The sequence below is a fragment of the Phycodurus eques genome, chromosome 6 (genome assembly GCF_024500275.1).
Source record: "Phycodurus eques isolate BA_2022a chromosome 6, UOR_Pequ_1.1, whole genome shotgun sequence".
In the NCBI taxonomy this organism is placed as follows: Eukaryota; Metazoa; Chordata; class Actinopteri; order Syngnathiformes; family Syngnathidae; genus Phycodurus; species Phycodurus eques.
In genome coordinates, this window is record NC_084530.1 from 24970623 (window position 1) to 24997928 (window position 27306).

The window sequence follows — 27306 nt, forward strand, 5'->3', positions numbered from 1 at the left end:
TCTATAATAACCACATTTAAGGGAAGGTCAGACAAGCCGAGCCTGTTTGAAAATATTTAAACATATATATTTAATCATCATCGTCGGATAATATGCCTTAAATGACGCGTTTTGTACGCCGCGAAACAACGTATCATCAGGCGTTCCGCCCTCATGGGCATGTCGGACATGTTTGATGGTAGCACCGGCAAAGTGTCGAGGAAGATTTCTTCAAGATACAAATAATTGCTTTAACGTCATTTTACTGCTACACTGGTGAAGCCAACGCATTTCTACCTGGGAGTGAACCTCAGGTAATATGGCTGAATGGTGAATTGTCCATTTTGGCCAACTTATCGTTGCTACGAACGCTATCCAGTGTGGTGTCACTAGCGCTTGAGTAGCCGGCGCTGTAAACTCTACATCCCAAGCTTCAAAGTCGTATCCCACCCAGAAGACTAAGACGAATAGTAATGTATAGTTGCTGACATACATGACCTTAGCATTGTTGATAACTGCTGGAAATTATGCTTTGTCCTCAGTGTAAGACATGGCTGGACCTGTCAGTCTGGAGCTAGATCCCATTTTCCTGAAGGGTCTGAGTTACCTGCATTCCAAGAGCAAAGACTCGGCCGAGAAGCTCAAATCGCTACTTGACGAATCCCTTTCCAGAGGGAGCGACACGTCCTATCGCTTGGTACAAAAAGTATGTCTGTATTGGGAATCAATTTACTTTCTTACAGGGTCACTTGGCAAACTGTTACCATCGTACGAGGTGTGTCATAAAAGTCCCAGGACTGGTGTCACAAAAGATAGATTTCCAATCCAAACTACAAATTTTCCTCTTCAATGTGGGTCAGACGATCGACCAGCACGTCTTCATTCAGTGCCTGAAAAGTAACTAGAGTCGTGGCAGCACAAGTAGTGCCTACTTCACCATGATAACGCACCTGTCCACAATGCCCCGATAATCTGACAGTTCCTGGCCGAGAAGAACATCACCGTGCCGGAGCAACCTCCCTACTCACCCGTCCTGGCTATGTGTGATTCCCCTCCCACCCTTTCTTTCCCAAGCTCAAGGGGGTCTTGAAGGAGACACATTTTAAAGACGTGGACGACATCAAGATGGCAATGACGACGAAGGATTCTTCCAGGATTGCATGAAGGTGTGGCAGAGAAAGCATTATACTCCAGGGGGAATACTTTGAAAGGGAAAACGTGTAATTTGGGTTTAAGAATATCTTTTATGATACCAGTTCTGGAACTTTTCTGACATGCCTCATATAACCTTTATTAAGTGTCCAGTCAACCCTCTGTATTCTCGGGAGACAAAGACCCAGCGTGAATAGTCTGTATTAATAGTTAAAACCCTAAATATATGACAAAACAATGATCCCAAAACTTTAATATAAGATTTTATCAGTTATCGCCGAACTTGTTGTTTTTCATTTATTGTTTTATATTTTCATGGCCAGGAGTGTTTTTCTGACAATTATTTACTGTAATTAGGACTTTGCGGCTGTATTAATTTAGCTTAGTGATTGATTACGGCGCATTCCAGTCTATGTAAAATTTGTGTTATGTCACTACCGTAGGATTTCTTTTGTAAACCGAGGGCCCACTGTAGTAAAACACCTGTAGGGGTCAAATAGGGGTAGCAGCTAACATTAGCAACTGTTGGCAGTCGTCAGTCCTCTTCATGTAACATTCTGGTGTATATTCTTCTGTGAACAGCCCGTTTGATACTGCTCCATCTTTTACATTAAAGAGTCAAATAAAGAGCAGACTTTTTTTTTTTATGCTTCCTTAACCAAGGCCTTGTGAGATACGCTCTAGTCTCTGGGGGAGGAATAAGTATCTTCTCTTGTCAATCTTCAGGATCTGGAGGTGTCCAAGGGGTCCGTGTCAAAACTCAGCTTTTGTAAACAGGACTCCAAGTCCTCCTCCAGCTCCTCATCCTCCAGCATAGGCAGCAAATCCAGCTCTGAAAAGAGTAAGAAGGACACCGACAGGAGATCGTCTGAGAAGGTATGACGCATGTCAATGTGCTCTGGCTGCTACTTTCTACACTACAGCGTTTATTATAGTTGGATGGTTCATAGATAGATAGATCTTAGAGCACAATATAATGCATATTAACTCTTCCTAAATACTCACTTTTTTGCAGATTAAATTATCATATTGTTCAAGGCATTATCCTGTATTTTTGGTCTTTCTTCATCCCTGGTTCCTTAGAGGTGCCTGAAATTCTTCAAATTCTTGAACTTTAACATTGTGTTTTTAGGTTTAAAAAATAGCTGAACTTCAGCTTAATTGTATGTGTGTTTGAAAATATTTTTTTTCAACTGTTTTAGAATTAATACTGTAGATATCCATCCCATCCATCCATTTTCTGAGCCGCTTATCCTCACTAGGGTCGCAGGCGTGCTGGAGCCTATCCCAGCTGTCATCGGGCAGGAGGCGGGGTACACCCTGAACTGGTTGCCAGCCAATCGCAGGGCACATACAAACAGACAACCATTCGCACTCACATGCACACCTACGGGCAATTTAGAGTCTCCAATTTATGCATGTTTTTGGGATGTGGGAGGAAACCGGAGTGCCCAGAGAAAACCCACGCGGGCACGGGGAGAACATGCAAACTCCACACAGTCGGGGCCGGGGATTGAACCCGGGTCCTCAGAACTGTGAGGCTGACACTCTAACCAGTCGGCCACCGTGCCGCCACTGTAGATATCATTGCATTGAAAAAAAGTTATACAATTTATTTCACAGTCAAGTAACTGCCGTATCACTGTGGCAAGTAAAATAAAAAAAATTATGTTGTATATAGTTATGTGAATTACCATAGTTGTGAGTTGCTGGAAAAGCTAAATCAATTTAAGTGGAAAGTGCTTTCATTTGACCTCGTTAACGAACATCTCTCTGTAGAATTTTGGCCTTGGTAGAGTCTTGGTAGTCCGTCTTTCTTCCACAACAAACAAACATGCATGTTCAAGTAAAAGAAGACTCTAAATTGTCCATAGATATAATTTTGAGTGTACATGGTTGTTTGTCTATACAGTGGGTACGGAAAGTATTCAGACCCCCTTAAATGTTTCACTCTTTTTTTTTTTTATATATTGCAACCATTTGTTAAAATCATTTAAGCTCATTTTTCCACATTCATGTACACACAGCACCCCATATTGACAGAAACAAACGAAATTGTTGACATTTTTTCAGATTTATTAAAAAAGAAAAACTGAAATATCACACAGCCATAAGTATTCAGACCCTTTGCTGTGACACTCATATATTTAACTCGGGTGCTGTCCATTTCGTCTGATCATCCTTGAGATGGTGCTACACCTTCATTGGGGTCCAGCTGTGTTTGATTATACTGATTGGACTTGATTAGGAAAGCCACACCCCTCTCTATATAAGACCTTAGAGCTCACAGTGCATGTCAGAGCAAATGAGAATCATGTGGTCAAAGGAAGTGCCTGAAGAACTCAGAGACGGAATTGTGTCAAGGCACAGATCTGGCCAAAGTTGCAAAAAAAAAAATCTGCTGCACTTAAGGTTCCTAAAACCACAGTGGCCTCCATAATCCTGAAATGGAAGACGTTTGGGACGATCAGAACCCTTCCTACAGCTGGCCGTCCGGCCAAACTTAGCAATTGGGGGAGAAGAACCTCGGTGAGAGAGGTAAAGAAGAACCCAAAGATCACTGTGGCTGAGCTCCAGAGATGCAGTCGGGAGATGGGAGAAAGTTCTAGAAAGTCAACCATCTCTGCAGCCCTCCACCAGTCGGGGCTTTATGGCATAGTGGCCCGACGGAAGCCTCTCCTCAGTCCAAGACACATGAAAGCTCGCATGGAGTTTGCTAAAAAAAACACCTGAAGGACTCCAAGATGGTGAGAAATAAGATTCTCTGGTCTGATGAGACCAAGATAGAAATTGTTGGCCTTAATTCTAAGTGGCACGTGTGGAGAGACAAATTCCTTGTGTGTTTTGGACATACTTGGCAAATAAAAATGATTCTGATTCTGATTCTGATTCTGGAGAAAACCAGGCACGGCTCATCACCTGTCCAATACAGTCCCAACAGTGAAGCATGGTGGTGGCAGCATCAAGCTGTGGGTGTGTTTTTCAGCTGCAGGGGCAGGGAGACTGGTTGCAATCCAAGGAAAGATGAATGCGGCTAAGTACAGTGATATGCTGGACATAAACCTTCTACAGAGTGCTCAGAACCCCAGACTGGGCCGAAGGTTCACCTTCAAAAAAGACAATGATCCTCAGCACACAGCTAAAATACCAAAGGAGTGGCTTCAGAACAACTCCGTGACTGGTTTTCAATGGCCCAGCCAGAGCCCCGACTTAAACCTGATTGAGCATCTCTGGAAAGACCTGAAAATGGCTGCCCACCAACGTTCACGATCCAACCTGGCAGAACTGGAGAGGATTTGCAAGGAGGAATGGCAGATGATCCTCAAATCCAGGAGTGAAAAACTAGTTGCATCATTCCCAAAAAGACTCATGGTTGTAGCTCAAAAGGGTGCTTCTACTAAATACTGAGCAAAGGGTCTGAATGCTTATGGCTGTGTGATATTTCAGTTTTTCTTTTTTAATAAATCTACAAAAGTTTCAACAATTCCGTTTTGTTTCTGTCAATATGGGGTACTGTGTTTACATTAATTTGGGGAAAAATGAAGTTAAATGATTTTAGCAATTGGCTGCAATATAAAAAAAGAGTGAAAAATTTAAGGGGGTCTGAATACTTTCCGTACCTACTGTATGTACCCTACAATTGGCTGGCAACCAGTTCAGGCTGTACCCTGCCCCCTAAAATCAGCTGGGATTGGCTCAAGATCTCCTGCAAGCCTAACGAGGACAAGCACTATCAAAGATTGCTCGATGGTTGAATTAAAACCAATTTGAGTGGAAAGGTATATAGGTAAACACTAACCCTCTTGGTTGCTAAAATGATTTAATTAGGGGGGTGTCACAAATCGGCACCGAAATAAATGTCCTGTTCCTGAGATCCTCATCGTCAACAACAGGTTAGGCTTGACATGGGGGACGTGGACCCTCCGAAAAAGCCCCGTTTAGAGAAACAGGATCGCTCGTCGCCAGTTACCGTGCAGACGAGCAAAGACCTCTTACCCAACATCAACGACTACGACGAGACCAACGCTGATGACTTCGCCATGGAGATGGGCCTGGCGTGCGTGGTTTGCAGGTACGTGCTCATTCTTAACGTGGGTTGTATTATTTGTGGGTATCGCAGAGTTGTGCAATGACAATAAAAATTCAAATTCTAATTGCAGTACTGTGATTGAAAATCAGATTCATAGCTTAGTATTATGAGACGACACAACACAAATGACGAATGTTTTATTGCTGGGTGTTGTATGTGTAAGGTGACATTTTTAACGGACTTTCCCAGTAGTAGTCTCAGCAGTATTTTTTCATATTGCTACTTTCCCCCCCATCTCTAGTTTGTGTGTACTGTACTTGTCATGAATTATTAGCTCTCATGAATCCTCAGTCATAGTGTATTGTGGCTAGGTGGACATGCACATGTACTGAATTGTCTTGTTTTTTCTTGTTTCACCTAAGACAAATGACTGTGTCCATGGGAAACCAGCTGGTAGAGTGCCAGGAGTGCCATAACTTGTACCATCAGGACTGCCACAAGCCCCTAGTGACAGACAAAGAAGTCAATGACCCCAGGCTGGTGTGGTATTGCGCTCGCTGCACCAGGCAAATGAAGCGTATGGTGAGAAACATCCGTTCGACTCCAGCACGTAGACAAATTTGTACCATCCTCGTCAGGTCATCCAATTCCAAGTTGGTTCATTATTGGCCATAATGAATTTATTATTTGTTTGCACTAGGCCCAAAAGCCTCCGCAGAAGCCCTCCCCAGCCTCCGCCTCGTCAGCACCAGTTGTTATAAAAGACACTCTGGTGAAAAAGACAGAATTTAAAACAAAGCCGGACACCACGAGCACCTTCCTGGCCTTCAAACGGACAGAAGTGAAGGTATGCGACAAATGATTTCCGTTGGCAGTGTAGCGGTTCACATAGCTGACTTAAGTTTTGTGCAGTTGCCTTCGTCTTAAATTCCAATTCGTACCCTTTCACAATTGCACAATGATTGTCAACCTGTCCAGGGTGTCTGACTGGTATAAGCTCCTGCCCCTATCATCACTCTGAAAAAGATATGCAATATAAAAGATAAACTGATGGATGAATGACAACTAATATATCATCGTTTGCAGACTTCCACAACATCAGCCAATCCCACCAGCAGCAACTCCTCATCATCAGGCAGCGGTCTAACAGGCTGGGCCGCGTTTGGCGCTAAGACGACTCCATCTCTTCCCGTCACCGCCAAACTTGGTTCTTCAGGACCAAGTGGGAGCAACAAGGCAATGCCAACTCCACCCGGCCAGAAACTAGCAGGTCTTTCCGGTCTAGCCGGAAACAAGTCCGGACTCGGGGCCGCAAAGATCCCCGGGACCGGCAACGGAAATGGCTCTACCCAGGTCTCTCTGAAACCACCACCCTTGACCCTGGGCAAGCAGCCGCTTAACCGTTCATCTAGCAGCGAGAGCCAGGGGAAGGGTTCTGCCTCATCATCAGGGGCGGGCTCCCCAGGCAGCTCTCAGGCGAGTCCAGGAGCCAGTGGCACGGGGGGCAATAATAATGGAGGAAGTAATGGAAACAATGGGAATGGGTCCAAGGTTCCACCAGGGGAAAAAGCGCCAACATCCCAAGAATCCCAGCTCAACGCCATGAAACGATTACAGCTTGTGAAGAAAAAGGCAGCACAGAAAAAGCTTAAGAAATAAGTAGAGGTAGTAAAGCCCTGTTTCTAACATGTAGTACAGTTCAGTTTGGTATGGTACTGAATGTTATATCTTCTATTGTCAAGTTGTGAACAGTACCTTAATAGCCAGTCCGTACCTTAACTCTTTTCCCGCTTGACACACTGTCCGTTAATTGGTCGAAGAAGCAAAGACACGTCTCTTCTGTGCAGCAATGGGAATGGAATGGCAAGGACACAAAATTGAAAACCAAGAAATCTCTTCGACAGTCATCTTCTTTGTCGCAGTGCTCTTATATAGCAGTACTGTACACGTCTACAGAAATCGCCGTTAAATCTACAGTACAATCTGCAATGGAAACACGAGCCAGATAGGGATTTACTGTTCCAAACCATACAGTTGCGAACTGAACTAAACTGTACTGCTTTGTGGAAGCAGTGGCTGATGGAGGGTAAAATAAACCCTTAAAGACTGCAGATGTAGTGCCAGAGCATTGTGTCTGTGATCTGATTATGTCTATGGAAGGAGACCATCCATTCTCATACTTGAATCTTACTTTGTGTAAAAGCTGCTGGTCTTCTGTACCTCATTCTGTCCCAACTAATTGAGCCCGAGATAAAGTGTCAGTTTTATTAAACCTTCAAATGGGTAATAAATTCCACATATCGCTAGCATCAGGCCAAAACTTCTATTGTCCAAATTTGGTGAATTTCATATTTTTTCCACAAATCAATACTATTGGTCAGTCCATATGTGGGTGTATTATTTTTTCAAATTATTGACCAGTTTTAAGTGATGAAAATGGCTTGATCTCTTTGACAAAGTTTTTTTTCCTGAAAAGTGAGGATTTTGGAGATAGGTGGATTCCGCCCGACGCCAGCGATATGAACTGTCTAACAGCATCAGGGAGTCTTGTGAAATAATATGCAATGGTTGATCTAATTGGAAGGGGGAAAAAAGAATAAAAATATTAGCAGTCATTTTCATAGAGGATGTTTAATAATGATGTTATGAAAAATAATGACGCATAGAGTATTTTCTTCACATTAAACTTCTTTGATAGATAATTTCACGTGCAAGCAATACACATTCCAAAATCCGTTCATATAAAATTTGACTTCACAAATATGACTTCTAAAGGCAACACTGTCGTACAAACAGTAAAAGTGCTCAATACAGCAGCTTGCATGATAACAATTAATCGCATGTTCTTCATTTGGTCATGCTGTCAATATGACAAGATCCACAGTTTTGTTTTCACAAAGCACAAATTTGACATTCAGTTTAAACAGTCAGTGTAACAAGTATAGTTTAAAACACCGCAGGTTGGTTTGATGTCGGGATTTAAAAAAATAAAATAAAATTATGCATAGGACATCCTGCCAAGGTAGTTGGCTGGGACATATCCCCTCTGGCCATCAGCCTCCGCTAGCCACCATTCCTTATTACCGCCCAAGTCATTGAACTGCAAGATGCGTACATGCTGGTACTCCTGCAAGGTCAGCTCCTGGTCACAACGGGCTTGAAATGCATATACGGCATAGTACTGTGGAAAAAGACAAGCAGCATACTGTGACACCAGTGTTTTCTCAAATGTAACTATACAGGCATAGCATTGTCCCAATAACCTTTGTTATTTCTGCCCACTTTAACCAAAATCTTGTACAGCCAAGGGGATAGTCTTCATGCAGGCCAAGAATTAGTCTCTTCTGACAGGGAATACTCATTAGTTTAGTGGTTCGCATAGCAGACATTGTTTTATTCTCATTGAGCGTCCCATTCAATCCGTTGTCCTGTGATTGATTGGAAACCAGTTAAGAGTGTGCTTGTCCTCAATCAGCTGGGATAGGCTCCAGTCTTCCTGCAACCTTGAACAAGATCAGTGGTATAGAAGATGGATGCATGGATGCATGGTTGGTTGTGATCTATGGTTGCAATCCATCCATCCATTTTCTACTTACCCTTTTCAGGGTCACTGGGAAGTTGAAACCTGGAGGGTTTCTTTCGAGGATGCATTTCTTCCTGAAATATCACCGATACGCTTCCAGGAATTATTGATACATTGGGCAATATTGTACTACTTTCATCGACCTACTTAGTTGTTTTCTGACTAGATGCAGGGCAAAAAAAACCGCTTACTTTTTGCTTGCCATGTCCTCAATATGGCAGTTCAACCAGTAGGTGGCACTGTTATCTTAGATTTCTTTTGCACCAGCACCGCTGCTGACGTGATAGCACTCCACGTTTCACTACACACCTGCTGAGCGTCTGTGTCAAACGAAGCCTCCAAGTCGTCCGGTGTGTCTAGTTCGCCCTGAAGGCCCGAAAGGATGGAGCAGCTGTCGGTGGTGTTGAGACTGAAGCTCCGCAGGGTGCTGCTGCCACTGCCTGACACGAAAAGGCTCAGGTTGTCAAAGTCCTCGTCGGCCATGGCGGGCGGCTGCTGTTGTTGTTGTTGCTGCTGTTTGGCTGACTGGCCTCCCCGCTGCGAGTCCCTCAGAGGGTTGTATTGCTTCAAGAACGTGGAATACACGTATCCCTGCACACCTAATTGTGGCACATTGGAACATTATGACTACTGTACATGCAGACTTCAGAACAAAATACAGATGTTTTTCAAGGCAACGTTTTTAGAGTGTGCAACAAGAGGTGGTTATTATCATCAAGCAAAAGTTAGTGGTTCATTTCCGAACATGGGCATTCAACAGCAGAGTACAGTGTGCTACATCTTGTTGATTATCCTAAGAATTGTGCATAGCTCCGTTGTAGTTGCAAGCTACACTAAGAATCTTGCTAACACCGGGTACAAAGAAGGACCTCAAGAATAATGTATCCTGTGAGTCTGAGTCAGGCGTATTCGTCACCAACTTGTGGGGATTCTTGTAATCCCAGGGGGAAACAAGTCTGTTGTAGTTCTTTTAGTGTGTTGTCACAGAGAAAACGAAAGTCTAAGAGCGAAATATATCTTGTCCTTGTTTTGGAATTGCCAGCAGCTAGTGAGGCTTTTGACTCCTAAATAAGGCTGCTGACAAAGCGCTGTGGTTTGTTGCAGTGTTCCGAGGGAACAGATCCCCAGAGGAAAGAGCAAAGCTATCGGCAACTATCGCTAGAGTACCTGGGCCTCGCTCTTCATTGTAAGAAAGTTTTCTCTGCTGAATTCCAAGTCCATCTGCAGAGGAGTGTCTGCTCAATGGTCAACAGAGGTGGAAAATTCTACCTGTTGGGAAGGGGTTAGGCTACACCTGCTTATGGATGCCTTAATTTGTCTTGCCTTCCCTGTAAATTGTGGCTTTATGCGCATACATGAGCCCACACTTGCCTCCGGTGTGAACCAGCCAGCGGCTGCTGCTGCCCAGCGGGTCGGTGTCCTCCAGCAGGACCACCAGCTCTCCCTCCAGCAGGCTGAGGTCCTGCTCCTGGCAGCCGTTGCACTTCCTCTTCAACTGGTACAGACGACTCTGGGGATATTCGGCCAGCAGTCGGGCGCGTTGCTCCTCCGTCTGATGCTCCACCTCCGGCGCCTGGAAGGCAACAAGTGTCGTTAGTTATGTGAGATGGCACGCTGTGTGGTGCTCATGTGGCGCTTCAGGCGGATGGAGTTCTTCCAGAGATACTTTGAAACATTACGGAGAAAGCTTTTTAAGTGTAAATGGCTGAGACCTGATGGAGCACGGAATTGCCCCAGTTAATCACCACCTGGAGGTGTCCTTTGTGTTCATCTTTATCACTTGGAATTTTCCACCAAACTGTGAAACTCTTTGAGGAAAATGAGGGACTTTGAACTTGACATCCAGACAGACGATCTTGAAACTGAACTGATGAAGCCTCGCAACTGGCAGGAGTGGTTAAGCGCTGCTGCCTCATAGTAAGAAAGTTGCAAGTTTGAATCAAGGTCAGCTGCTGGCTTTCTTTGTGTGATATTTGCTTGATCTTCCACAGTCCAACAACATAAATGACAGGTTTGTTGAATACTAAATTATATTCAATGTTTATGAGCGCTTGTATATCTGAGTCATTCACTTGAAATTGTCTTCAGTGTTTACAAAAACATGTGTTATGTTTGTTTGAGACGTGCAATTGTCTTCATTGTTTACACAACCAGCCTGTATGCATTGAAGATTGTCTTCAGTATTTACACATGCGATGTTGAGGTTAATTGAAGACTCTAATTTGGCTTCAATGTTTTAAAAAAACATTCAGTATGTTAGGTTCACTGACAACTCAGAAGCAACTCAGAAGAAATTGAATGGAAGTGTTGCAATTGAAGCTCACGACGGCAATATCTACATGCAAATTATTTCTGTGACCACTTATCTCACCGCTATTTTCTTGTCTCGTTGCCTTTCGAAGCTGACTTTCCGCTCCATTAGTTTCTGTGCATTCTCTTTGACAAACGCCAAATTGTTCAGCTCATCCATGATGCTGTTTTGCACCTCAGCGATGTTAGACAATGGAGCCTGTGAAGGATGCCGCAAATTAGCATTTTAATGTAATAAATATGCTTGATAAGGTACTGTATTTCTGTGTGTGTGCTGCTCACTGGTAGCTGCTGTATGGAGGGAGCACTATGCAATATTTCCTCCATCAGGCCTCTGAGCAAGGCCACGACATCCACCGCACAATTGGTGAGGATGGCATAGGCCGCTATGTTGAACTGCTGCAACTCCTCCACGAGCAAAGCGTTGAGTGCCTCGTAGTCCCTCCTGGCAGGACCGGGCGGGTCTAGGGATACCAGGCACGGGGTGGAGGAAGAGGCGGCTGGCGAGGACGAGGAAGAAAAAGACGAGCGCTCCAGGCGGCTGCAGTAATCCAGCAGTTTGTCATAACGTTTCTGGATGAGCTTCTGGGGTGCAGTGAACATGCCCTGAAGAGATGAGAGTGGGGCCAGGACCAGTTGCTCCATGTTATCTTTCTGTAAGAACACGACAAAGGAGGTTCAGTGTGAATGGCTTTTATGCAGGCCGCTACCTCCACGTCCTCCTACTGAGCTGCTATTCTTAGGGCATTGAATTGTTCGATAATTAGGACAGTCAGGCTAGTCTGTTCTTACTAAGCCTTGTTGCATGATCTGATGAAGCCTGAGAGGCAAAACATCTTCTAAGACAACCAGAAGAATCCAGTTGCGATCGATTCAATGCCCTGAGAATGAAATGACCTGGATGAATGAGAATATTCACCGGCATACTGAGCTGTTACCATTAATGGCTAATAAGATGTGAGCATGTTGTTGAGCTTTTGCAGACATAACCGACTTTATCTACTGTGTCAATGAGCATCCATCTATGTGTTTAAAGATGAGCAAGGGTGACTGTCATTTACTTTTTTTAGGATTTCAAATGACCAAATTAAATGCTTTCATACAATATAATGGGCTAACGATCTCTTGGACAATGGAATGTTACATTGGAAAGTCACATTAGGGATGAATTGGAAACTCTAAAGTCCATCAGTTCAGAATTCAGCCTACATTTTGAGGAAAAATATATTTCAGAAGTCTTGCGTGCAGTCATGAAATCGCTTCTTATTTGTCCCAAATGCCACCACAGAAGGGTACCACAAATGTCAAAGACAAAACATGAGATGACGACCATCAAACCAGAAATGGAATCGTAACCTGAAGCTGTACAACTGTCTCAATCAAAAGAAAAATGACTACACCACAGAGCGTATTCCATGGAGTCTGCATGGGGAGCGATTCACCTCCTCCTAAGCGCCAATCCTCTCTCTCCTCACATTTGTCATTGTTACACATTGTCCAAAGGAAATTGTTTTACGTTTTAAATTTATTCAAATAATTTTTGCTTTTACAGTATACAGGTTTTCTCATCAACCGTCAAATCCCGGAAACTACCACCTTTTGGAAATTCTTTTACCAAGACAGACTTTTCCAAGAACAACATTTTTTGTGACTTAAAACAAATTACAGGTGTCAAGAAAAGGCCAAAACACAAATAAATGATATTTTTAAACATCAGATATATCACTGTTTTGTGGACTTTTTGACTCACATAGTGCTCATAAGGGTCATCGCCTTTAGTGTGCGATGAGCCATTTGGCTCCTTAATTATGCACTCCATTTCGTGGATATTGTTAACAGCGACAGACACCATCTCCTGCATTAGACACAAACATAAAACCATGAGAAAACAGCGAGCAGCAAGGCATATATTTTGTACTTTTAAGACGAAACCAACCTGAGTGTATTGCAGGTAACTATGGACATTCTTGACCAGCTGCCTAATCGCTTTCTCCAGGGTCCTGAACAGCTTTTCCTCTCTGTCGAACACTTCATCTCTCACCTGCAGGTGAAAATAAAAGCTAAAACTGTTATACCCAGAAAAGAATCCAAAAGAGTAGGCAGTATTTTAAAGTTACAACTTAATGAATTATGATATTTGTTTTTCTTACCTGTGGTTCAACTCCTGTGAGGATCTTGAGATAACCTGCGAACCTGTCACCTTTCTTCCTAATGGAGTGGATGTTGAACTTATGAAGTTTACGCAGAGTTCCTTCGTCCTCTGAATTCTTGTACTTCATCACTGAAAATCCAAATGTTAGGTAACAGCAGAGAATGGACAACTTATAAGATCACTTTGCACCACGGTGTACAGTAATTCGTCCAGCAGGCGTCATCACCTCACCTATGTCCTTACGTCTCTTAAACTCATTGATGTTGATGTTTATGATCTTTGCGGCGGTGAAGGCTTCCTGCAGAGGCTGGAAATCGGGGTGGTCTTCGGGGGTGGCCTGCCACAGCTCGCCCAGCAGCAGAGGGTACTTCATGATTCTCTGGACTGGCTTTATGAGGAGGGAGCCCATGTCCAGCAGGTTGGGCTTCCCTCTACGACGCAAAACATTTCATCGGAAATTGACTCTTTTAAGTTCAGCGTTGACATTTTGGGGATACTCACGCTTGGTCGTAGAGTTTCCTGCAATTTAAAAGAAGACATAACATTTGAATATTAGATGAAAATTTAATTGGTAATTTCATGACACTGTTTGCATGTGCCCTGCGGTTGGCTGGCAACCAGTTCAGGGTGTACCCCGCCTCCTGCCCGATGATAGCTGGGAGAGGCTCCAGCATGCCCGCGACCCTCGTGAGGAGAAGCGGCTCAGAAAATGGATGGATGGATGTGGAACCTCAAAAGTTGAATGACCTTGACAACATACAATTTGGCATCTGACCAAACTGTTCCGGACTTCAGCATACCTCACGGGGCCTCAGCAAGATATTGTTTTTTGTTTTGTTTTTTTTCCCTTCCAAAAGAAGGAATCTCCTTAACAAGGAGTGTCAAGAAAAGAACAATTTCAGAAAATAAGAATACATACAGGAAGGTACAGTTATGCTCACCATTATTGGCACCCCTTCATTTTTTTTGCATAACCTGGACAATATCTTCAGAAATAAATGGAAATGTACCAAACTAAAATCATCAGGATCTTATAATTACAGGTCCAAAGTAATTTAACAAAAACAACTTTTTTTTCAACTTAGATATTGTCATTTCAAAGAAAAAACAGAAAACAGCATGTGCAGCAGTATTGGGATACAGTGAAGGCCTCCAGTACCAGATGTAACAAAGCAGCCCCACAGCATTATGGATCCTCTGCCATGCTTGACTGTTGGCAGTGTGTTTTTCCTTAAAGGCTTCATTGCGCCATCTGTAAACATACCGTTTGTGCGCATTGCTAAAAAGCTCTATTTTTGTTTCAGCTGTCCATAAAATATGATTATTTGCTCTTTTGTATCAAACACAAGTTCTCTATATAGAAATGTTTCACTTGATTCATTTTCTTCAGGAGCTATTTCACATTTCGTAATTAAACTTCATGGGTCCCAATAATGATGAGCACGACTATATGTGAAGTGAATGGACTCCGATAAGACTCCAGTGTTAAGATACAACATTGGTTAAATTTGAATATAGTAAAAGACCCTGTAAAGTTAATTCAGTGATTTGTTTCTAAATGCATTATACATCTTTGAAGATAAATGCTGAACCCGTGTAAGGACTCAGAACTCTAGTAATCAATTGTGGGACTATAGCATTAAACAGTTTTCCTTATTTTTTTAAATTATCTATTTATTTATTTATTTTGGGTGGTGTGGCTAAAACAGCACCCAGTGATGCACTTGGGCATCCAGCATGAGTCACCCTACCCCCTCTATGTATGAACTTGAGCACCAGCCCGACTTGATAGCCAGCATGTGGACCGGGGCTTCGCACTTGTGTGGCCGCTTTAGAGCACCTCGTTGTCGGCCATTAGTGTGCGCACGCCATAGTGAGAAATAGGAAGCGTGAGGAGGGGGAAAAAAGGGGAGGTGGGGGAAAAAAAGGCTCACTTGACAGCCAGTGTGTGGACCAGAGCTTCACGCTGGGATGGCCGCTTTAGAGCGCCTTGTCGCGGGTGTAAATGCGCGTACGACACTGGGAGGAAGGCCGAAGGGTGAGGAGAGAGGAAACATTTTTACAAAATTCCATCTTGACAGCCAGCGTTTGAATCAGATCCAAAACTATTTTCATATGTGGGGGGGGTGCATGTCAAATTGTTTTTGAAACCCGAACAAATCTGAGGTCCTACAGTAGCCTGTATTGTTCAGCCTTAGAGCTTCTACTGTATCAGGAAGTTGCAGCTAGAAATGAATATTGTGAGGAAGTCATTCCACTTACTTCATTGCTAATACACACATGGTGAAATGTTGCTTTATTCCTTCCTCTTTGTCGTAGGATTCCAGCGACATGTTGGCGTCGTCGTGATGGTAACAGTAAATCTTATACACATCCTCTAAAGCTGCCGTTGCCTGGATGAATACTTCTCCTTCACAATAAAAACAAACACATTTTCCCATCCTGTAATAACCTGGAATGGTCAGCAATTAAGCATAGAGAAATTGGGGGGTGGGTTACCTATAACGACAGCCTCGGGATCTGGGTCAGACATGGCTTCCTGAAGTCTGTTTAGGAGTGCGGCTGATACCTCGCACACCGTCTCCATGTTGGTGAACATACGATCCACATCGACAACCTAACATAAGACAGTGGAGAGAACATTGCAACTCCAGTTTGAAATACCTACAATTTGATTCGGACTAGTTATAATACAAGTTACAGATTTGTACAACTTTTTCATTTCACATTTCACCGATTCAAAACTTGATTTAAGACTTCTCAAAAGGTACACAGATATCTTGAATTGAGGTGAATTGAAGATATCTTGAACTGGTGTGAGCGATACGTACAATTCTGTCGCAGATATACGCTATGTGACCTATGGATATCTGAAAATTAGTTTTAGATATTTGTAATGACAAACCCGATATACATGAATGGCAAACGTGATGTCCTATGTCCAAGGCCCGATGGCATTGCAGATATCTGAAATGCTAATTGTGGATCGGAAGAATGTACTGTAGTTCCGGTTATCTCAAATGCTCTCTTTGACTAAGCAAAACTAAATTACAGATAGCTGCAATACATATCCAGCCTAGCTGTTAAATGTTAAGCAGGCTTGCTGTATATTTTGGGCACAGTTACTACAAAACACAAGAACACACCCGTACGTTTCTCAGAGGCAGCACGACCTCCCGGATGCACAACTCCAGTTCAGTGAGGTAGTCTTTTTCAGTCTGCATCAGCTCTTGGATGACTTTTGCTCTGCGGTTCATCTTCCTCAAACGGACCTCCTCTGGATCCAGCGCTGGTGAGGTAGGGGTGGACAAGTCGTGTGGTGCCATTTTTTCTGCAGAAGAACACTTATCATTAGGGAGGGTGTCATTGTGGTGTAGTGGTTAGCACCTCTGCCACTCAGTGAAGAGCTCCCTGGTTTGAATCTCGTCCGTGTGGAGTTTGCATGGTTTTTTTCAGCTACCGGCTTCCTCGCACATTCCGAGCATGTTAGGTTCATTGAAGACTAAATTATCCAGGGATGTGAATGTGAGTGGTTGTTTGTCTATATGTGCCCTGTGATTGACTGGTGACCAGTCCAGGGTGTACCCCGCCTCTCACTCCAAAGTCAGCTGGGATAGGCTCCAGTTTACACCCGTGACCCTAATTAGGACAAGCACTCTAGGAAATAGAAGGATAGATATTATTTTGGAAAAAGACACGACATGACCCAAATGGCATTCAGCAGCACAGACATACAAAGAGTTTGGTATTTGTGTTGGTTTGTCCATTTGCATGTTACCAGCTATCCCCTGAATTTAGGCAGGATGACTTAAGACGTTGCGGAACATACCTTTTTTTTTTTTTAAAACATCCATCCATCCATCCATTTTCTGAGCCGCTTCTCCTCACTAGGGTCGCGGGCGTGCTGGAGCCTATCCCAGCTGTCATCGGGTAGGAGGCGGGGTACACCCTAAACTGGTTGCCAACCAATCGCAGGGCACATAGGAACAAACAACCATCCGCACTCACATTCACACCTACGTGCAATTTAGAGTCTCCAATTCATGCATGTTTTTGGGATGTGGGAGGAAACCGGAGTGCCCGGAGAAACCCCAAGCAGGCACGGGGAGAACATGCAAACTCCACACAGTCGGGGCCGGGGATTGAACCCGGGTCCTCAGAACTGTGAGGCTGACGCTCTAACCAGTCACCCACCGTGCCGCCCTTTTTTTTTTTTTTTAAACATCAATCGCAAAATTTAAATAAATCCATTTTATTTTAAAATGACAAAAGTAATCACTTCCATCGTGGCTCAAATGGAAAAAAAGAAAAAATAACTTTAGGAATCTTGGAAGAAATGGTCAGTGCACAAAATGTGTGGCAGTCTATTGCTTAATTAGCAGGCTACTTCAGGGTTCGCAGAGAATAATGTTAAGATGACAGGACTGTACCATTGATGATACTTGACCGTGGGGACCGGTCCGTTTCTTTGTATGTCTTTTGTTTAGTTAGCAGGCTTCTCTCCGGTTTTTGGAAAATTCTGTGCGATTATGAAATCTTCCATTACAATGGCCAAAACGCAAAACCTCTTATCTAGAGGATTTTCTGATTGGCGGATTTCACTTTTCACTTTGGATGATGAAAACGTGGAAGGATGCTCATATCCAGTGTGTGTGCAAGATATTTTTTTTTAATTGTGAGAAATAAAGCACCATCCTTTAGGGAAAAAAATAAGCTGCAAACCGATTAATTGGTATTTGTTTGTTTGTTAGTGAGCAGGGTATACCCTGGTTTATGGCGAAGAACTTAGAAAAGATCTGTACCATTGGAATTATGTGACGGAAACCACAAAAGGGAAAGAAAAAAAAAAGTACATTCGAACATAATCATAAGGAGTCAAATTTGTGTGTAACCTGTTAGCCTTTGCGGCCTTCTTTTGGTGTGCTATGTGAGACTTTTCGCATACATGGCATTCGTAATGCTAGCATGTAACCACTTACCATTGTGACGTCAAGGTCAGAACATATCCGAGGACCTCCATCGTCTGTGTAAGACGCTTGCGGAGGAAATCGTTACCTTGTTTTGCAATGACTTCAGCGATCCCAATACATGGCTACAATTGACTGCATTCGCAGTGTACAACCCCAATTCCAATGAAATTGGGACCTTGTGTTAAACATATAAAAACAGAATACAATGATTTTCAAATCATGTTTGACATATTTAATTGAATACACTACAAAGAGAAGATGTTTAATGTTCAAACTGATCAACTTTATTGTTTTTAACAAATAATCATTAATTTAGAATTTTATGGCTGCAACACGTTCCAAAAAAGCTGGGACATGTTTACCACTGTGTTACATCACCTTTTCTTTTAACAACATACAATAACTGAGGACACTAATTGTTGAAGCTTTGTAGGTGGAATACTTTCCCATTCTTGCTTGATGTACAGCTTCAGCTGTTCAACAGTCCGGGGTCTCCGTTGTCGTATTTTACGCTTCATAATGCGCCACACATTTTCAATGGGAGACAGGTCTGGACTGCAGGCAGGCCAGTCTAGTACCCGCACTCTTTTACTACGAAGTAGTTGTCGCTGTTGTAACACGTGCAGAATGTGGTTTGGCATTGTCTTGCTGAAATAAGCAGGGGGCGTCCATGAAAAAGACCTTGCTTGGATGTAGAAGAAGAAGAAAAATCACCTTTTATTGTCATGAACATGCATGCATGCACACAAAATTTGTTCTCTGCATTTTACCCATCACAGTGAACACATACACCTTAGTGGAACAGGGGGCAGCTGAAGCGCCCGGAGAGCTTTTCAGGGTATCAGTGTCTTGCTCAAGGAGACCACAGGTCCCCCCACTGTGGCAGGGGATGACCTTAACCATCGGGCCACAGCAGCATATGCTTCTCCAAAACCTGTATGTACCTTTCAGCATTAATGGTGCCTTCACAGATGTGTAAGTTACCCATGCCATTGGCACTAACACAGCCCCATACCATCACTGATGCTGGCGTTTAAACTTTGCATCCATAACAGTCCGGATGCTTCTTTTCCTCTTGGGCCCGGAGGACACGACGTCCACAATTTCCAAAAACAATTTGAAATGTGGACTCGCCGGACCACAGAACACTTTTCCACTTTGCATCGGTCCATCTTAGATGAGTTCGGGCCCAGAGAAGCCAGCGGCGTTTCTGGGTGTTGTTGATGAATGAATGACTTTTGCTTCGCATAGTAGAGTTTCAAGTTGCACTTACAGATGTAGCGCCGTACTGTATTTACTGACATTGGTTTTCTGAAGTGTTCCTGAGCCCATGTGGTGATATCCTTTACACATTGATGTCGGTTTTTGATGCAGTGCCGCGTGAGGGATCGAAGGTCACGGTCAATGTTGGTTTTTGGCCTTGCCGCTTATATGCAGTGATTTGTCCAGATTCTCTGAACCTTTTGAAAATATTATGGACCGTAGATGATGAAATCCCTAAATTCCTTGAAATTCCTTGCAAAGGAACATTGTCCTTAAGCTGTTCGACTATTTTCTCACGCACTTGTTAACAAAGAGGTGAACCTCGCCCCATCTTTGCTTGTGAATGACTGAGCAATTCAGGGAAGCTCCTATTATAGCCAGTCATGGCACACACCTGTTCCCAATTAGCCTGTTCACCTGTGGGATGTTCCAACCAGTTGTTTGATGAGCATTCCTCAACTTTCTCAGTCTTTTTTGCCACCTGTCCCAGCTATTTTGGAACGTGTTGCAGCAATAAAATTCCAAGTTAATGATTATTTGCTAAAAACAATAAAGTTTATCAGTTTAAACATTAAACATCTTGTGGTTGTAGTGTATTCAATTAAATATAGGTTGAACATGATTTGCAAATCATTGTATTCTGTTTTTATATGTTTAACACAACGTCCCAACTTCATTGGAATTGGGGTTGAAAAACTTCCAACAATTCCAAACGTTTAAAGGGTTTAGCCATGCAGGGAGCTGTTAACGTGCTGATCCAGCAAGGAAAGGCATTTCTTGGCGGGGGGAAAGCGTTCTGAGCTGCTGCAATATTTCACCGTGCACTAATTATTGTGACTGGAGCGCCACAAGGCCTCATTTAACATGCCAGTCAGGCTCACAGCACACCGCCTAACCAGACTGCGACGGCGGTGCGCTTGACTTCAGGCAAGAGAGATGCTGCCTCGCCGCCTAATCGATGCCACACACACAGCTTCCTGCTCGGGGCGGGATTGAGGGCAAGGGGAAGGCTGCGGGGGGGATCGTGTCACGTTACGGAACGAATCGCACCGCTGATGTAATGCGCCGGCGTGCTCAGGCATTCCATGTGCTCGCCGACCATTAATAAGCTCACACCTTTGCAAGGACACACACACACACACTGTATGTACACTGACTGATTATCGCACAATAGTACGCAAGTGCACACGCGCACACACGCACACACATATATATCTGTGTGTGTGTGTGTGTGCGTGCGCGTGTGTGTGTGTGTATAGTAACACACTTCTGTGGTACTTACACCGACATGGCTGTATCCGACTAGAATGGACCATCGCAAAAAATGACAGTTGGTGACTCACACACATACATGGGCGATTGAGCCCTGCATATCTACTGATGTGTTGCAAAGGGAAACTGCGACCCTGTATCGGGTTTTGAGTTCCCACATTCTATATATTGTACTGCATTACTTTTATTGAACTACAAAAACATGTTGGGATTGTCAATGAAGAAGCAGGTCGCCACAAAGAGGAGGAGAGAGTGTGGATGGGTTTGCAGTGCCACACCAGCCGACTGGGTCGTACTGAACTAAAATGTAAACAGTGGAAATTTAGATATGTACTATATGTACAGTATATATGCGTTTTCTAACGTTGCTAAGCGTTCAAGGTTACCTTCAACGAAGTGTTTAGAACAAACACGGATGTATGGACTGGGTATCTGGCCAGAGTGAAAACAACTCACTGATTAGTGAAAGCCACAACCTCCGTTTCCTCATTAACAAATGTTCTGTCTTTTCACGCTGATTCCAAGTTGATGCCGGTGAAGCGTGAAATAAGACTTTATTCCTCCCACCTGTATTGTTGCAGCCAAAACACCTCCCAGTAAGTCACAATTTATTTTACATTAGCTATCAAATTGATCAATTCAATCACTCAATCGGCACTTGAACAAACATCGCATAGACCTCCATCATGGCGGCCGCAGCTGTGTCCAGAACTGCGTGACGTCATGGGATAACTATCTATACTCAAACATGTCACATTTTGCTGAAGTTTATCCAAAAGCTAAAATCCATCCATTTGGAAAATAGTTTAGTCTGCTCCCAATTAAAGTTAAAAACAATTGCACTTTAAACGGAGCACTTTCATTGTCCACTCAATGACTAAATACCTATTTAGCATGTACTGTAGTTCAATAAAAAACACAGCTACCAGGCTAAGGGAGTGTGAACAAAAAGCCCCTTGTCTAAGGCATGTACATTTTCACCAAAAGAGTCTCATGTCAATTTTTTTTAAACTTCTAATAATCTGAAATGGCATCAATTTAGGTATTCCCAAGATGCTTTACACTGTTACAGACCATTTAATATGGTCTATTAAAAGTGCTGCAGATCACATCCGGACTTCTTTGTCCATTTGTTTCCTTTTCTTTTTGTGGCTCCAAAAGCAGGATTTCCCATGAAAGTGGATCCAGGGCTTTTCACTGGCTGGGCCCATTGAAAGGGATCCAAGAGGCAGGAATACAAGGCTTTGTGTATCCTGTATCACCATGGAGAAAAATGACAAATGTCAGACTGGGCTCTTCCCTCCTAAAAGTGCTCAATGGGATCTGATCACTGCTGAGAATTCTGAGAGATGAGCATTCACACTAGAAATACATTTTTATTTTTCTGGTAGCGATTCCTTGAATACTGTATTTCCACAAGTTCAGTTGCTTAACTGCAGATTGGGCTGGCGGAGGTGAGTTTAGTTGTAGAAATGCATTTTTGGAATATTATGAAATGGGATTACTGAGATACAACAGTACTTTGATTTTCAACGTTCATTTTTTTCCGTGACCAAGCTCAAGCCAAGTGTAAAAGAATAAGAGTCAAAACAACAGCAGCTGTCTAATGTTACAGCAATGTTAGGAACATGGCCGGTTACTCAAAGTTAGCGTCGAGACTTGAGTTATGGCCTACTTTTGCCCTGAGGGAGTGTTTTGATTTTGTATTTGTGTTTGGGCTCCGTGTGGTGAAGTGAAAAAAAGACGAGAAGCAGAGAACCAAGTCCACACCATTGCTGGGATTTCACATGCTTGTAACAGCGTTCACATAAACGGTAAGGTCGTCAGCGTCAACCATTGTCCGAGCAGACCAGGAGGAAAAATTACTCTTAAAAGACCTCAGTCCATAATGACAATTGCTCAGGTTAATCTAGACTCGAGACATCGGGCTTTTGCTGACTTTCATTGCAAAAGGGAGGGAAAATACTCGAATTTAACCCGATTATTGGTACGTGGCACCAGGCTTTAGTAGGAATGTATTAAATCGTATTTGTAGTACTAGTATTGCACACCAAGTTCACGTTACATGGGTTGACCAACCTGTCCGGCAGGCAGGTGACAACATTTTTGAGTCGTGAGCAGGCACACTCACGTGTTTCCTCTTTCTGGTGAAGTCATCGCTCTGTCAATATTTGCAATGGTAATATCCCTGTAAATATGCAATACGCTTTGTCGGGTTGCGTGTGAGCGTGCGTGTGAGCGTGCGTGCGTGAACACAGCCAGAACAGGGGCGGGTGACAGGTTTACTGACAACAACAAGAGTTGCCATTGTGCAGGTTTGTCGGCGCTAAACAGAAATTGCCAAAAGGAACTGGAGAGGAGTCAAGTGAACTGTAAACAGCCGCTGATAAGTCGAGTGTGTGTGTATACTGCATGTGTGTGAAAGCTGTCTTATCTGCCGACGAGCGAACGAGAAGTAAGCTAGTTTGAAAAAAAAAAAAAAAAAAAAAGGCCAACACACTGGACAAGTGTTGCAGGAAAGCCAACATAGTTTTGAGTATAGGGGTGATGTCACTCATTTATCCTGAAGTGTGGCATTCCAACCATTGACTCTCATAGCCAGGTTGTCTGGGAACATGTGTGCATGTGTAAAAACACTACGTCAGGTTGTCTGGGAACATGTGTGCATGTGTAAAAACACTACGTCAGCATAATGGGCTTGTTCTTTCGCTCGACTAAAATCATTAAAGCTCACAGGGGATCGAGTCAGACTTAAGTCGGCAATTTTAGGATTTGGGACTTGCCTGGCTAAAACTTATGAAAGACTGGACTTTGACTCGGACTTAAACTACGTGATTGTGGGAGTCTCATCAGTTTACATTTGAAAATATACATTTTTCAAGATAGCGGACTGTTTGTTTTGTTTCGAAAGGTTTTGTGTGTATGTTTAGTGCGCGCAAACCTGGCAACCCACCAGTATGCTATGATCCGGAGTGCAGAGGCCACCCCATGAAGCAAATATAGAGGACGCTCTGGAGATTACAACATTTGGATTCACAGATTATGCTTTTGATAAAATCAGGAAAAAGAGAATGGCACCATACAAGGTTTGTCATTTAAAGTATGACATCTAACTTCATCTGTCAGTGAAAAAAAACGGTGAACTACGATAACTTCACCAAGTTCACCAATAGCTGGTCAAACATTAACTAAACTTCATGTTTGTTATGTGATCAATTGAAAAGAAAAGAAAGTAATAGACAACACAGAGACTGGTTCGGGACCATTTTAAAAACTATGTGAGAATGTTTTATTACAGCTAACTAACGTCTCTGACTTGCTTAACCCAAGTAATGGCTTGGCTTGCTTGAAATTTAGCGGGGGGACTCGCCTTGACATGCTTGATTTTGGCCACAGTAACTTGGAACTTGTTTGAAACTTGAAGGTCAAAACTTGACTTATTTAAGACCCATGTGACTTACTCCCACCCCTGTAAATCATTTGCGAAAAGCATGAATGTCACCGTGGACGGCTTGTTTACCAGCTGGTGTGCGCCACACTTTGCTGCACAGTTTACATATGTGCATCTGTCCCTGTGGGAGTATCTTCTACTCATAGGAACATAACAGGCGCACAGTATCCATGGCTATGTTTGAGTCCTTTTATATGAAACGAGTTGTCATCTAAAAGTATTCCAAGCCGACGGGTTGCAAAGATGTTTGCATGTAGTCCGGAGCGTGTGTGGATTGTTGCCATAGTTGTGTTACCCCACCCTGGGGATGACATTAGGCACCTTACCTTTAAGTTTGGCGCTGTACTCTGTCTTGTCAGACTGACTGCGCCTCACCAGCGTCCCTAGGTTGATGTCACCGTTGCAAGTGTCACTGGCCACGATGCTGTCAGTCTTCCTCCTCTCCAGGTAGCGCAAGAACACAGGTCGGTTCCTGCGCTTGATCACCTTCTCTTTGTTCTTCTCAGCCCCGCCGGCCTCCTTGGCATCCATGGCGAGCTTCCCCTCGAGCTCGTCCAGGAAAAAAGGCAGCCCTGGGAGCGGGAACAGGTGCACTCTTTCCCCGTGTGTTGTTCTGCACAGGTAACAAGGCTCCACCCAACCCACGTCCACCTGACATGAGAGCTGTGTGGATACGCCTCTCCTCTGCTGTGGAAAGTGACGTCGCTTTAAAAACTTTTTCAAGCAAGAAACATGAGCGTGAATGACAGTGCTCCCTTGTGACCCCTGCTTGTAAAAATTTTTTTTTAAAAAGATGTATATTTAAATACCTAATTTAAAATTTAATTTATTATAATTGTAGATTATATTTTTCCCCATTTTTAAGGTACATTGTAACCTGAATTTAAATTATTTAAATGCCATGACGTATTATAAAAAGTTATTTCAACTTGTCCACATATTTGTTATTTCTTTGTATTCGATATTATTTTGTTACTTATTAAATAAATGCAAAAGTATATGAGATTAGCATAAACAGTATTTAATGTTTAGAATTGTGTTCATATTATACTAAAGTATATCGATTAAGTAAATATAAAAAATATATTAAAACAATAATATTAATTATCATTACGTGTAATGATAAATTTGTGTGCGATAATCATTATCATCATCAAATGCCACAAAAATCATGAAATTATCAATGAAAATGGGATTTTATTTGTAATTTGTTATTACTCAAATTCAGTATTTCATTGTATAAATAATATTTTCTTACCTACTAAATATACATAATATATTAATACATGCAATAATATTTGAAATGTGTTGAATTTGTATATTAAGTGTGTATTAGTTATTATATATAAAACATAAATAAAATCACTATATTCATGACCAGTCCTGTGAAAAGGTATTGGCCCCCTTCTCAAATTTTTCTATTTTTGCATAGTCCCCACTTTAATGTTTAAGATCATCAAACAAATGTAAATATCAGACAAATATAACCCAAGTGAACTTCAAATGTTGTTTTTAAATGGTGATTTCATTTGTTTAGGAAAGAAAACAATTCAAAGTTACCTTGGCCCTGTGTGGAAAAAGTCATGGCCACCTAAACCTAATAAATGAATGGTTGGGCCATCCTCAGCAGCAACAACTGAAATCAAGCGTGTTCTATAGCTGGCAATGAGTCTTTCACATCTCTGTGGAGATATTTTGGCTCACTCTTCCTTGCAGAATTGTTTAAATTCAGCAAAAATGGAGGGTTTTCGAGCATGAACTATCTCTTTTTAAGGTCATGACACTGAATTTCAAGTGGATTCAAGTCTGGACTTGGGCGAGGCCACTCTAAAATCTTCATTTTGCTTTTTTTAAGCCATTCAGAAGTTGACCTGCTGGTGTGTTTTGGATTGTTATACTGCTGCAGAACCCAAGTACGCTTCAGCTTGAGGTCACAAACTGATGGCTGAACATTCTCCTTCAGGATTTTTCTTTTAAAGAGCAGAATTCATTGTTCCATCAATCACAGCATGTTCTCCAGGTCCTGAAGGAGAAAAGCAGCCCAAGACCATCACACTGCCACCACTATGTTTGACTGTTGGTAGGATGTTCTTTTTCTGAAATGCTGTGCTACATTTACGACAGATATAATGAGACAAGATATAACGAGACACACACCTTCCAAAAAGCTCAACCTTCATCTCGTCAATCCATAGAGTATTCTCCCAAAAGTCTTGGGAATCATTCAGATGTTTTTTTTTTTTGTTTTTTTTTTTGCAAAAGTAAGACGAGCCTTTATGTTCTTTTTGGTCAGCAGTGGAATTCTGCCATTTTTGCCCAGTCTCTTCCTTATTGTTGTGTCATGAACAATGACCTTAACTGAGGCAAGGGAAGGCTGCAAGTTCCTTAGAAGTTGTCCTGAGTTCCTTTGTGGCCTCCTGGATGAGTCATTGCTGTTCTCTTGGTGTAATCTTTGTAGGCCGGCCACTCCTAGGAAGGTTCACCACTTTTCCATGTTTTCTCCATGTGAGCATAATGGCTCTCCCTATGGTTAGCTGGGATCCTAAAGCTTTAGAAATAGCTTTCCATACGGATAGATGTCAATTACTTTATTTCTCGACTCTTCTGGAATTTCTTTGGCTTGTGCCATTTTGTTGCAGCTTTTTTAGATCTTTTGTCCAACGTCATTTTGTTGGTACAGGTTCTGTTTAAGTGATTTCTTGACAGAACAGGTCTGGAGGTTATCAGGCCTGGGTGTGATCAGTGAAAATTAACCAAAAATTGTGATTAGCCACTGCGATTGGCTGGCGACCGATTCAGGGTGTAGCCCGTCTCTCGCCCGAAGATAGCTGGGATAGGCTCCAGCACGACCGCGACCCTAGTGAGGATAAAGCGGTACAGAAAATGGATGGATGGATGTGATTAGCCACAATTCATAATTTAACAAGGGGCGTAATTACTTTTTCACACAGGGCCAGTTAACTTTGAATAGTTTTGTTTCCTCAATAAATGAAATCACCATTTAAAAACAGCATTTGAAGTTCACTTGGGTTATATTTTTCCTGATATTTACATTTGTTTGATGATCCTAGTGAGGATAAGCTGTAAAGAAAATGGATGGAAGGATGAGAAGAAATTGTGCATCAATGTTAGGCAGGTCTAGCA

General features: G+C 42.7%; 2 protein-coding genes across 6 annotated transcripts; one reads left to right on the forward strand and one right to left on the reverse strand.

Annotated features, from left to right (window-relative positions):
- Positions 1–8653, forward strand: ints12 (integrator complex subunit 12). 2 transcript variants are annotated; one of them, XM_061679726.1, is made up of 7 exons: positions 1–293; positions 522–676; positions 1858–2007; positions 5025–5203; positions 5584–5743; positions 5862–6008; positions 6248–8653. In XM_061679726.1, exons 2-7 carry the CDS (start codon positions 530–532, stop codon positions 6818–6820), a joined length of 1356 nt encoding a protein of 451 aa, XP_061535710.1. In that variant the 5' UTR covers positions 1–293; positions 522–529; the 3' UTR covers positions 6821–8653. The 2 variants fall into 2 exon arrangements, with proteins under 2 accessions (XP_061535710.1, XP_061535709.1); XM_061679725.1 differs by having other exon boundaries at positions 522–685; positions 6248–8652.
- arhgef38 (Rho guanine nucleotide exchange factor (GEF) 38) lies at positions 7783–24812 on the reverse strand. Of its 4 annotated transcripts, none has more exons than XM_061679722.1 (15): positions 24489–24812; positions 16359–16537; positions 15706–15823; positions 15469–15616; positions 14366–14458; positions 13708–13725; positions 13438–13637; positions 13205–13335; positions 12991–13095; positions 12805–12909; positions 11337–11708; positions 11116–11253; positions 10116–10317; positions 9054–9343; positions 7783–8342 (listed from the first exon to the last, which is right to left on the reverse strand). In XM_061679722.1, exons 1-15 carry the CDS (start codon positions 24691–24693, stop codon positions 8160–8162), a joined length of 2487 nt encoding a protein of 828 aa, XP_061535706.1. In that variant the 5' UTR covers positions 24694–24812; the 3' UTR covers positions 7783–8159. The 4 variants fall into 4 exon arrangements, 3 of the variants coding, with proteins under 3 accessions (XP_061535706.1, XP_061535705.1, XP_061535707.1); XM_061679721.1 differs by having other exon boundaries at positions 16353–16537; XM_061679723.1 differs by lacking the exon at positions 14366–14458 and having other exon boundaries at positions 16353–16537.
- Positions 24813–27306: the final 2494 nt, after the last annotated feature.